At 43.9% G+C, this 13,155-nt stretch overlaps 1 protein-coding gene across 1 annotated transcript in view; it reads right to left on the bottom strand.

Moving 5' to 3' along the window:
- Nucleotides 1–13,155, bottom strand: part of LOC138516425 (cytochrome P450 4V2-like) — a 539,828-nt gene that overhangs the window by 81,852 nt on the left and 444,821 nt on the right. Inside the window, exon 10 of the mRNA XM_069631544.1 lies at nt 7,065–7,244. Coding sequence (XP_069487645.1) covers nt 7,065–7,244 — 180 coding nt within the window. The remainder of the gene's footprint in view (nt 1–7,064; nt 7,245–13,155) is intronic.

Raw genomic sequence — 13,155 nt, 5'->3', positions numbered from 1 at the left:
TAAAGCCATGCCCCCTTGACATCCAGCTTCTTTCTCTCCCTGTCAGGGGAAATTAATGAAAAGATGTGGTCTTCAAGCCTGCTGTCATGGGCTGTAACGTCAAGTTCCCCAGTGATGGCAGTATGGTGAAAACACACAGATCTGAGGGAGCCGGGCAATGCTACTTAACAAGGTCCTCGTCTACCAGAGGCGTGGAGGCCGGTTTCACCTAGGCCATCAACATGATGGCTGTAACTGCCGGATTAAGGGGCAGCAGAGTACAACCTTACGCTTAGTGAGGGCAGACAATCCTAATGTCTCCAACACATTCACAGTCAACTTTTTATAAGGAGGCCTGCTCAATCCTGGAACCAAAATCTATGAAGCCATGGGAGGTGCCCAAGACGATGTTGTCTTGCAAATAAAAAGCCAGGTCTCAGAAGAAATCGTTAGGGACGTCCTCACCCACCGTTGAAAACATTGGCTTAAAACTAAAGGGAATAGCATCCTTTCCTCACTGAAGATTTAGGACTTCTTCAACAGGAATTAGCATCTCAGAAGAGGGGTGTATTCCAGGGAAGCTCATGCATAGACACTGCAGAGATGAGGCTGAGGCTTCAATGTCCGAAGTCGGAGCCAAATGGCATCATGCTTGAGTGAACTCCTTTGTAAAGGCGGAACTGAGCAAGCAGGAGTGTGGTTGCAGTCCCTCGAGGCAGCTTTGCCGGCTTCACAAAGGGAACTATGGTTTGAGGTTGCCACTGCAGTCTGCGCCAGGACCCTGTCAAAAACGGCCAACACTGGTTGCGTGAATTGTTCCCATTCCTCCAGAGTAGAGGACTTGATGGGGAACAGTACCTGCGTAGCTGGGCTGTCCTCTGAGGTGTCTCCGGAGCCGGAGTGGTAACTGCACTTCTTGGAGGAGGAAGTTTGATGCCTGGAAGAATTTGAGGGAGTGGGACCTCTTCCTATGGTCCAGCTTTTTAGCCTTCTCGATTGTCTCCTCTGCTGGCTCCTCGACCATTGTCTTCTTGGTCTCCTGAGTGGGTATTTTGAAGGGGTCTTCTAATCACTCTTTCATAGAAAATTAAATGTTTAGCGGTATGCTCCCAGAGGGCCTTAGGATGCATTGACTGGCAAGAGCCACAATCCTTCATGTCATGGTCCTCCCAAAGGTAGTGGAGGCATACCATGTGAGGATCCAACACATGCATCTGTCTCCCGTGGTCCATGGAATCTATGGGAGGAAGTAATCCATTCGAAATTTTGAATTACAACAAGAGAGGAGAAGTGGTGCTTGCCCGTTAGTGTATTAGAGCTCAGGGTGATGGAAACTTAGTAAACTGCAAGCTTTGTAATACAATGGTAGGGGGCGGACGAGGGCTATTAGGAGCGTATCTTGGGCGAGGGTGGACTGTAGCAGGCTCTACAAAGTGAGATAATTATGAAGGAGGATGGGTGTATGAGATAGTTTTTGGTCTGAGGTGAATGTTAACTATCTGGGGTCTGGGGTAAACTATTTGAATATTAGGTCAGTACAAAGATGAAAGGGGACTGCTCGCAGTTACTTTTTACATGGTGGGGGCATCTAACGCGACAGCCAGACGGCTGATAAAAGTATGGAAATTGAGCCAGTTTTGCCTGACAGTTGTCACAGATGGCACAAAAACACTGAGTCTTTGAAACAGTTCAATGGTGTTCATTAAAATGTTGTGGGGCCTAGAGCCCCCCTCTTTTGCTCCTCTCCAAATGACCCTCCTACCTAACACAGGCCTCCGGAAACCCAGGTTAGGGCTACTAAATGGTAACACTACTGTCTAATAACATATGCACGCTAACAATGGTGGTCTAAAAGCTGGATGCCTAAATGTCAGGGAACTCTGCTCCGTCAGGATCTACTCTCAACAAAGGTTAGTGTTGTACGGGGGAATTTGGATAGTGCCTTGCACTTTTTCTGTAGTATTCCAGTTGTTTGCACATGCCCAGGCTCACCTTTGCGCTTCTACTCTTACTACCATAATCCTGTGACCTTCTCCCATCTCTCTTCCGTCCCACTGATATTTCAATCCTACTTCTTCTCTCTACCCTTTGATGTTACCTCTCCACTTCTATACTTATCCTCTCTACTACCAATCTCTTCCTCCTCCTGCAGCTACTACTCTCCTCCTGCTACTACTCCCTACTACTCTCTTCTTGCCACTGCTTTCCGGCTCCTGCTACACCCTCCAAACGACCCAAACACCCTTCTTTCTCTCTGTACCAGTAAAGTCACTTTGCCTCTTCTACTCACTCGGCACGTACACTCAATCTGCAGCACCACTTTCACTCCTCAGCCAATACCTCCCCTGCTCGAACGATCTCCTCCACAAGTCACCTCTCCTTCCTTCTTTCCTTCCTCCTCCTCCTCCTCGTCTTTTGGTCCACCTCCACCGCCAAATATCCCTCCTCTTGTGCTGGTTGGTCATTCCTTTCAAACCAATCCATTTCTTTTTTTTCGTCCCAGGGTAAAGGTGTGCTGGGGAAGTCTTTAATACAGGGGGGGCTAAGCCCCGCCCACTTTCCCATGTTGGGCCACTTTAGAATTGTAAGGGCATTGTGAAAAGTTGGATACACAAGTGTGTATTGCAGGAGGCAAGATGTTCGCTTTCCCCCAGGTAAGAGTTAACACAGGATTTCTGATGCATAGCTGTGGCTCTCATGGAGTACAGGATGATCTTTCTCACTCTGACGGTTCACATGTGGGAAGATTCTAGAAATTTCAAATAAATTCTGGCGAGCATGGTGGCTTTGAGGGAAGGTTGGATACAAGGGTCTGCAAAGACATATACTGGCACACTGGGGTGGTAGGTGACAAGGATTGGGGTCTTCTCATCAGATTCAGCCTTCACAGTTGGGACTAGCACTGGCTTTCCCCCATGCACCTCCCCACTCTCATTCGCCTCTCAACAAGGCCTTGTCACACCACCTAGCGGTGGCTTTCTGCAAGTGCAAACGTATATTTAATAAAGTTAGTTTAGTGGGTTGAGAGCTTGTTGCAAGATTACCAACTACAAAGAGGGGTGAGCGGTTGTGCTTGCCCTTGGTCTATTGGATATTGGAGCTGGGTAGCAGGGTTTACAGACCATCAGAAGCACATTTGGTGGAATAATTGCAACATGGCAGGATCAGGAAAGAAGGATAATTGTAAAGAAGGATGGTTATTTAAGTCCAAAGGGGAACATTACATTTCCAAAGTGACTGATATCAATGGAGAAAAGTTATAAGGGTATGGAAACCGCAACAGTGGAAGAGGGGATACAAAGGGCTATGGGAGCATATCTGAGGGTATGGGGCACAAGGCGCTTCACTACTGATAACTTTGGGTAACTTAAAAAATTCCAGAAGCGCACTAACAAACTGTTATTAATCAGTCTCTGCAGCTTTAAAAAAAAAACTTTCATTCCAAAGCATCCTGTAATCATGCACTATTCCAAATGCAGAGCTGGAGTCTGAAGATAGTGACCCACTTATCCTTTGTTATAGTGCACAGCCATGTCAAGGCAACAAGCTAAGCTATATGCACTGAGTGCATGCTTCTGATAAGTTCTGATGTGGTTTAGAGTACTGATATAAGAGGCAATCATGGGGCTCCACATAAGTCAAACATGGCAATACTGAACATTGTGAGGGGGTCACATTGGATGAATTTCACAGAATGAATTCATATTTAGTGAGTCTAGATGCTGATTAATGTTGTGGTTTTGTCTTGAACAACACAGTTACTTCATGCCACACTGCCACGGAAATGGATGATGATGGCACTATGTTCTCTGAGCTTGCATTGCTGGTGTGGTGGTGACCACTGACCACAGGCAAAGTAAACACCTTGCTGGCACAAGATCAAATGCTGTTCTACAGTAATCAGTTGGTCGATGCTCATCGCAGTGCTTTAGTGTTAATACCAATTGTGTTCATCCCTCCTTTTCAAGACAATATAGGATAAGGGGCTTTCGGTACTCTGGTAATCCAGGTGCAGGTATGCTAGCTAAGGCTTGTTTTATTTCTATAAAAGCCTTCTCTGCCACCTATGACCATTGTAATGGGTCATTTCTTGAAATGGATTCACTATTGTAGCGTAACCGAATATCCACTAATGGCAGTATCCAGTTGCCCCATGCCAGGTTCCCTTTTTGGTGGTGTTGTATGAGGAGGTAGGTTGAGAGTAGTTGAGTGAGGGCTGCAAGGGGATAAAGTCCATGGGTTGATTTCATCAACTGCATTTCTTTCAGATGCCTAGGCCTCTATCAAATCAAGATGGTGGGGTCGGTGGGAGATGGAAGGCTGATTGGGTCAAAGAAGAGCTAAGCAGGAATCTGGAACTCTGGAGACTATTCTAAACTGCCTTCCATCTGTTTTACCAAGAGGAAAGGACCCCCTTTGTCAAAGAATCCAGAAATATCCATCAGTATTCCTGATTTGGCTGCAAAAAACTTCTTGGATTATCTCCCACAAACACTGGTGGGGGCATAGTTTTCTGGGGCAAACTAGTAACTGTGTGCAGGTGGTCACAACAGAACTCAACAGTAAATAAAACCAAAATTAGTCAAAAAGGAGTGTGCGCCACGCAACTTTAATCTGGGCCCAGGCGCAGCCGAGAAAGCGAAATCCAAACAGAATGCAGAACAGAACTGTATGAAATGCACTGTCAAATATACACCCCAAAAGCAAAAGCTTTTATAACATCAAAATCTAATTAGCATTAATCAATTTGCAAAATAAAAATGTCTCTCTACAAGAAGCTGATCAGTGAAATCAAATCATACCCCTATAGAAGGGCATACACTATCTTCTATGATTGGGTCCCGCATACCTTAACACACAACCCCTACTTTCCTGTTGTGAAATCACAATTCTTCCCCCTATTCCCACACAACAGTGCCAATTTATTTAAACATTTGAGATGACCAGCAGAACTTTATTCAACTGCCCCAGTCATCTCATCTACGTTCTCATGAAAGCCTTCTACCATGACACAGTCAGAGCCTTGAACCAAGAACAAGTTTCTGTGCAAATGTTGCACATTAGGAACCCTGTGACCTTCTTCCCCGGCAGAGATGTACTCAGTGGCAATTTGAAACTGCCAGTAGATCAGGCTTCGTAAATTAATATGCTGAATTATAAAATGATTGTGCATTTATTGCCTTTCCACTGGACCATGAGCTCTGTTGTATGACCTCGAAAGTAACAAAGATTGTTCGCTTTCTACCATGCATCTTGGGATCGTGGGAAATGCAATGTGCTACCAGCCGCTGAGACTTCTAAGCAAATTAATGAAATTAGCTCTTGTTTCTACAAAGCATGCTCTAAAGTCTATCTGCAGCACCTCGGCCTAATGCAAAACCTTGTATACTAACCTGGGACCCCATCTTTATTATCCAAGTTTCTTTGACATGAAATACCGGTATTTAGGGCATTCTTCAACCTAGTTCAAATTAATGTGTGGCTATCAAGGAAGCCTCCTCCCTGTTCAGAGTGGTACTCCTGCAGCTGATAAGTTAAACTGGGCAGTGCCGAGTGAAAGCACTTATCACCAGGGAGCAGTTTGAGTGCAGGCCCAGGCATAGAACAGAGACTGCGTATGTTCCAGTTGGAGACAAACCGTTGCATTTCATTTGGGAACAGACACGATTCCAACCATGCACAAAGAGGTCAGCATTATCCAAAACACATATTAGAAAAACAATAGGGTTTCAATAGTGGAGTTGAAACTGAAGAAAAAAAGCAACATTTGACCTCTGCGCGCTGCAAGAATTAAAGTGAACTCAGAAAGAATAGTCATATGTAATGTGGTGAAGAAAACTCACTGTACACCAGAAATAATGAACTAGGTAAAGGATCAAGTTTATTTCTGAGACCTAGAGAATGAAGATAAAGTCCTATGACGAGGATAGTTATATGAAGGAATGAATAGCAAAAGAACAGGATGACATGTTTTAGCAGTTAATATGCTTCTGTGTCACAGCGCCCTCTCTCTGAAACGTCCTACCACCCAACATCAGAAACAAGCGCTCCTACCCAACCTTTAGAAACATTGTGAAGACTTGGCTGTTCAACAAATATGATTAATGTCTACATTTTTCTTTATCTATTGTTTTTTTGATCTCTGTACAAATGGTGTAATACCTACGGGTTTCGAAGTTACACAAACGCAATAAATAAATAGTTGTATGTTAGTTAGCAATAGTCAGAGGTAGTTGAGGTTAAAACATACACACGGGATGCTCTGGGGGGGGGGGGGTCTCCTAGGCCAGCGTCAGTTCCTGTAGAACTAGAATGGACAGAGACCAGTCACTCTCCTGGTTCCAAATTCTAAAACGACTAGCCTAGCAAAAGTGCCACATGTAAAAGAGAACTACCAAGATGAGATCAGCATCATGATATACCCGAATGCATGCTGTAAGGAATGCAGCCTTCAGGCATTTTCATGAATGTCCCTGGCAACTCAAAAGTCCCCAACATACTTGCTAACCTCTTCTTAGTTCCTCTCTATAGACCATCCTCTTCTCAGTGACCGGAATGTAGTAAAGTGGACTCTACTGGGAACATCCCTGCCCCTACTCCTCTCTTGACCTTTCTTCTATACCCTGTGCTGTGTAGGAATTGTTTGTTTGTAAATGTAGCACATCACAATACACCAATGAGTAAACAAGCAGGCTTGACTTTAACTGTGTTAGTAGAAGAAATAAAAGGTTCTACATGAACGTAAAGTCTGACACAATCTGGCAACCCAGTACATAAACTACATGTCTTTTTTTATTATGCTAGAACTCTCCAACCTCAAGAAGTAGTTGAGTAGTTCTTGTGCAAATACTATGCCTATAAAGGGTAGAATACAATTTGCTAGTATTGCAGCTGCTTTCATCAGGAGCTTCTAAAATGTCCACTATCAACAAAAACACATTCTCCAATACATTTTAATTAGGCAATTTTGGAACATTTCTCAAATACAAATTAGGATCGCACCAATGTGTGAACATGGGCGTTTTACAAGCATTCTACCCCTTCATTGAAGAATACATTGAGCTGCATAATCAACAAGTACATACCAATGCAGTTTCGTAGCCCAGCAGAGAATGGTACATATGCATAAGGGCTACGTCCATTGGAATTCTCAGAGAAGAATCGCTCAGGTTGAAATTCTTCAGGATCTGGAAAATTTTTGGGCTCTCTATGCAGTGCATAGGGAATGATTATTGCATTGACACCTTTTGGCACGTCATATCCACCTAAAGGGAAAAAAGACCAATACAGCAGTTGACGAGTTTCAGATTAAATAAAAGTAGATGTAGAAATATTGGCATAGTTCTACAAAGTCACAGGAACATAGTCAAAATTCCAAGTCTCTCAATGCAGCAGCAACAAATGGAGTGACAACTTTACGTTCTGTGCATCACTTACCTATTTACACCGTTCATTTACCAGGTTAATTGTGGAAAGTCTAAAATTTATGTGTTTGTGGATTAACAAAATAATGAGTTTTCTTGGTTTCTGCACACCAATTAACCTCCATCAAATAGTTTCTCTTATTTCTATTCATTTTAATTTTGTCACATTTTCAATACAGGTAATAGAGTTCATATATTCTTACGATTTAGAAATCAGAAGTCTGATTTGCATTGATTTTTTTTTGGTACTTTAATAGATAGTACATTTTGCGGTCTAGTACTGTCCAATGGCATGGTCTTTCCGCCACCACCTCCAACCTAATCTGCCTCCTACAATCTACTTCGCACCCTCTCCATTCCACACTAAGGCCAATACCACTCAGGTTATTTTGGAATTTTATTTTTATTAACTAAATAGATATCAGGGGTGAACAAATAATTAAATGTTTTCCACAGAGTAGACAAATACTCCCAGCACTTGCACCTGAAAACAGTATTCACAAAATACAGGGGTGTCCCTTACTACTGTTGCAAAGGCCATGCAAGTTAGACCCAATTCACATCTATGTACTTATATAGAAGAATACTCTTTTGATCACAAAAGAACAAACAATAGATAAGAAATTAGATTTTCCAGGAAGCAGTGAGATTCTACAACGGGGTGAGTTTTAGGGACATTCTGACCAGCTTGAGGAGGGGAGTACATGCAACAGTCACCGGGGCCAATACTTAAGTGTACATACATAAAGGACAACCAACATTGGACATCTTTAAGTGCAGGTAGATGGGACAGCCATGATGGGTGAAGTGCTAGAACGCAGGGCAGAGGAAGTGAGAGGCAGGTTAGAGGCGATGGAAACATGTTAGCTAGCAGGCAGATGAGAGGTAGGTTAAGAGCGTAACTCAGAGGCGAGGAGGTAGGCTTTTAGTTTGGTTTTGAACAAATCTGTGTGGACTGTTTCCCATGTACAACCAAAACATCTGGTCTGACATGAAGTACCTTACTCTGGAGTAGATTACTCCATGTGGGTAAATAAGAATTAAAATGATACTAGAAACATTTAAAAACTATTGCTGTCACTCACCACATAAACATCAACACATCCCAAATGTTTACATACACTTTTTCACTTTTTCAGCCTCACGTCCAACATTTATACATAAAACACTTACGCGGAGCATGTGTTCAGAAACTTTTCACATCAAATTTGAAGTTTTAATAAAACATACTGACTTCCTCTCCAACCATACACAGACTTGCACTCATGACTCACCAGGCTAACTTCATCTTTCAGTTCTGAAAGCTATTCCCTCCCTGCTAGAATAGGATAATAGTCACCATGAGGGTGCTGTGATCCCTGAAGAACTTCCTTGCCCCTGTGCAGGGATAAACGCTGCAATCTCAACCTTGCTGCAGTAGAAGAGCCACCCAATCTGCTCATCATCGTGGGTTGGAAACCGCTGGTGTGGCTTCGGGTGGTCGATTGCTCCCTTCCTCCCAGATTGGAGGATCAGCGCCATTAAGGCACTGTCAAATGAAAGGGTTACGTGACCACTGGAGGACTCTATGCCCTACTAGAGGCATCTTCGCTCCTTGTATTCTCACTAACGGGCATCTACATAAGGGCATTCTTCTGCCAGTTTACACTAATTGCGCTGATCACATCACCATGCGAGGCCAGGTTTTCTTCCTTGCTGTAGTGATTTACCTCTGTGCAAATACTAAGTCTCTCTCGTCCTTTTTAGTTTGGGCTATTAGTTGGCGCTTTCGCTACCTACAAGCTGAAACTACTACAGTAGAGTACAGATAGGGAGAAATGGCATTTGAGGAGGAACAGACAGCTTGTAGGTGTTCGGTTATTTGTGCACCCATTGACTGCCCGCCCATGGCCAGGTTGATCATTATGGGCATTCCCACCCAGTTGCTGCTACTACCTGCCCAAAATACCGCCTCATGGGAACTTTTTGAGCTTGTTTTGAGCTTGTTTTAATCAAGCCTTACCATAAACGTTGCACTTGAAGTGCCTGCCAATGTTTTTCAAAGCAGTCTTCTAAGAGTTAATGACTTCATTGGAGCGCTACAAACCCACTACTGGTGTAATAATGTCTTAACCAGGTCTTCCCTCAGCTACTCGATTTATAAGCACTATCTGTGTCCTTCACTAAAGTCCTGTCAAAACCAAGCATTGGCAAAGCCAGCAGTTTTGGCTTGTGTATAAGTATTAGGCATTTGCCAGGCACTGCTACGAGTGCCCAGGTACTCACACAATATTGCACCTGGTACCATCAATGGGCAGCTAGTACCACTAAGGCAGTGCCTGGCAAGTGCCTTTCCCATGCCTACACAAAGGCCCAAACTATTGCCATTTCCAATGCTTATTGTGACGATTCACTAGTTGTCTTCACTAGCCTCTTCTCATTATGCTAGGGAGGTGAGGTTCCTACTCAATAGTCCCCATAGGGGCAGTTTAATGCAGGAGGAGCTCATGGGAAGGGACTCCTTTACTGGGGATAAGGACGACCACCTGGGTGATAGACGGCACAACACCCAAACACGAACCTACTGGAAACCTCTAGCACCCTTTCACCCCACCCTCTGACACAACCATGTGCTATTGTAACATCAGGTTAGTTTCCCAAATGACATGAAGAAGATCATCCAATATGAACAATACAACATCATGTCAGTTTCATCAACTGAGATGAAGAAGATAGTCTTAGAAAGTAAAGGTTAACCCCAATGCAAGTACTGAGAAGAGGTGGCCCTAAGGAGTCATGAAGAGTGACTCATGGAACGAGAGAAAACGTTCTAATGCTCCACGGGGAAGTGTTCAACAAAACAACATAAAAACCAACAAAGGACAGAGATGGAGAGAACCAACCTGGATGCGGGCCAGCCAAGAAGAAAAGCAGCACGGGAGACAGTCGAGCTCTTGAAAATCTAAGGTGGAGCAGAGAACACTCTGGGGAAGCCAAAAACAGTCATCTGTTGGAGACACAAAGCAAGTCGCGAAAGCCCTTTGCCTGGTGGTTTGTAGATGGTCGAGAGCATGGCTGGAGGTGAAAAGCAGTGGCGCGACCTTGAGAAGGTGGACCGCGTGGTCCTGCAACAGTGCCTACATCGCCAGCCCTGCGAGCAGGGATGAATACCATGGAGCAGGAGCCGCAGAGGCAGGGAAAGCCTGTGCAATGCTCAGGAACAAAGCAAGACCACAGGAAGAACCAGTACAGAGTCCCAAAGCCAGAAAAGCTAACAGGTGTAATGTGAGAACTGGTATGGGGCACAAAGCTTGAAAGAGAATAAAAGTTAATTGAAGTACTTAATGCGAGTTGACCAAACTTGATGATCCACAATATCTTCCTCGTGGCAGTACTTGGCCGGAGAGTGACACAAGTGGGCCTAGTGAAAGCAGAAGATAGAGGGTTTGGAACCCAATGAAGAGGAGGATGTGGGACTCCAAGCAAGTACCTGAGAGAATTGCCCTCAAGACAGTGGCAGAGATAGGTCCACTGGCTACCAGGGAAAGGTCTGGGACCCTTTCAATTGCAGACAGTGGGTAAGAGGAAACCACTGGTGATATAAGAAGGGTCTGTGACCACAACCAAGACATTAAAGCAGAGAGGAAATTGTCCTCGTCATAGAGGTGGAGAGAAGTCCACTACTCATAAGAGAAGGATCTGGGATCCTAAAAACATGTGGGACATTGTTGATTACCAAGGCAACATGTGTATCGATCTGAAAGCACTGAATATCAAGTAATACCACGAGAAGGGAGTCAATCTCCTGTTAGCAAAGCAGATGTAGAGAGAAGTCAGGCGAAAGGAGTCATTCCACCTGACTTTGTGCGTCAGGAGCAGACCAAGAGAAGTGAGGCATTCTCTTTGTCCTGAAATACAAGTCAAGTTGGTGACGCCAGTGAAAGGGGGTCATTTCCCCTTGCCTTGTTGTACACTGTATCAAGACATACCAGGCGAAGGGAGTCATTCCCCCCTGGTTCTATTGGAACTTGTACAGAATCACACCAGGAAAAGGGAGCCATTCTCCTGGAGAGAAAAGACTGATTTGAAACCTACCAATCAGGGGAAGGGAGTCATTCCAGTATGCCCAGTCAGCATAGCCATGCTATGTTCACGAATACCTAGTTAGCACAATAAGGTCAGATTTAAGTGTGTTCATTAGCAGTCGTGCTATTTACAATTATGCCCAATTGGCACAATATGGTCAAATCCCAGTATGCCCAAATAGCACAGCAATGGTATCAAGTGTTCCTTTTACCACAGTAAAGCAAGATTCTATTAGCCCAGTTAGTACAGTTATTTATGATTTCTGTATGTCCGGTTAGCAGTGCAAGGCTAGATTGCTTAAGTACTGTAAAACCAGTATCCATTATCTATCTATCTATTGAAAAAACAATGTTAAAGGGACGTTATGGTTACAGGTAAAACCGAAACCCTGCCAGAAATTCGCCAGTTATGGTAAACTGAGCAACAATAACTTGCGATACCACTGTGCACTGCAAGGACCAACACTCATGACATCACAAATGTCCCGCTGGCACCATGTTAATGCGCACAGCAGTCGCGGACTATGCGTCTGGTCTGTGGGATGATTCAATCCATTTTTGCTCTGCCATGCGGCATCACTGTGTTCTGATGGTGCCAGAAACATCAAAATGGCCACAAAAGCCTTGTGCGCGCCAAAACATCTGAAAATCGCGCTGTGCAAAGCACAAAAAAGATGGCTGTCCAATCTACCATGCATGTTGTCAGTGGTGGAACAGAGATCTCGCTCCTGAAACATGTCACTGGGCTCCACAACAAGTGAAAATGGAGCACAGAGGGAAAAGCAGTGCTCTGCTAAAGGAAACCCCGAAATCTGGCTTTAAATCTTTTCCTTTGTTGCTGAAACTACAGAATGAGGGCACAAAAACATACTCAAACATCCACAATTCTTGCTGGGTGCTACAATTCACTTAGTGCAAGAAATCATTGTGAATTCACAATGTCTTGAAAAGCTGATCAAAGAAACATCCACAGCAAAAGTTGCCTGCCTGTGGAATCTGTCAAAATCTGGACGCAGTAACCTTGGCCGCCTGAATGACAGCTGTTAGAAGCCTGCATTCAAACTTTAAAACCTGTATAAAGTGGAATCAAATGTTGAAATCTAAGTGGCCTGGTACTGAGAGTAATCTATATTGTAATTGTTTGAGCCCTTGGTTTAAAATCTGGAATAAGTGTTTTAGCTGCTAGTTTGAAATCACAAGCTTGTTTTAAACTAAGGAAAAATGCAACAGAAATAACGTTTAAATTTAAGCCTGGCTAAAAGCCACCTAAACTGGAATAACAGCTTTCCTCACAGAGGTAAGGCCTTCCTTTCCAGCTTCCCTCCTGCAGGAAATCACACCTATATGATGATAATAGGGTGGGGGAAGAATTTGGTCTGCCGGGGAAAAAGACAATGGACATCCTCCAGCTAAAGGAAATGCGAAGTGTGAAGAGCCATAAAGATGCCTGTGCCCAGGAGAAACAGGGAGGAGATGGCTCCTGGGTCCCAGGGAAGATCAAGGGGTGGAGCTAAACAACCATTTGTTGCTCAACAAGGACAAGAGACACATTTTAAAAAGACTGATAATTTACTATATAAAATTGTGCAAAATATAGAAACAACAGCATTGTTAATGTAATTTCTGGATGCACAGGTGAAAAGGCGCCAGATCTCTGTGACATGTTCTGGGAAGAAACGGTGGAAAAT

This window comes from Ambystoma mexicanum, chromosome 6q, assembly GCF_040938575.1.
Source record: "Ambystoma mexicanum isolate Mex_15411 chromosome 6q, UKY_AmexF1_1, whole genome shotgun sequence".
NCBI lineage: Eukaryota > Metazoa > Chordata > Amphibia > Caudata > Ambystomatidae > Ambystoma > Ambystoma mexicanum.
This window is presented reverse-complemented; position numbering and strand designations above follow the sequence as displayed.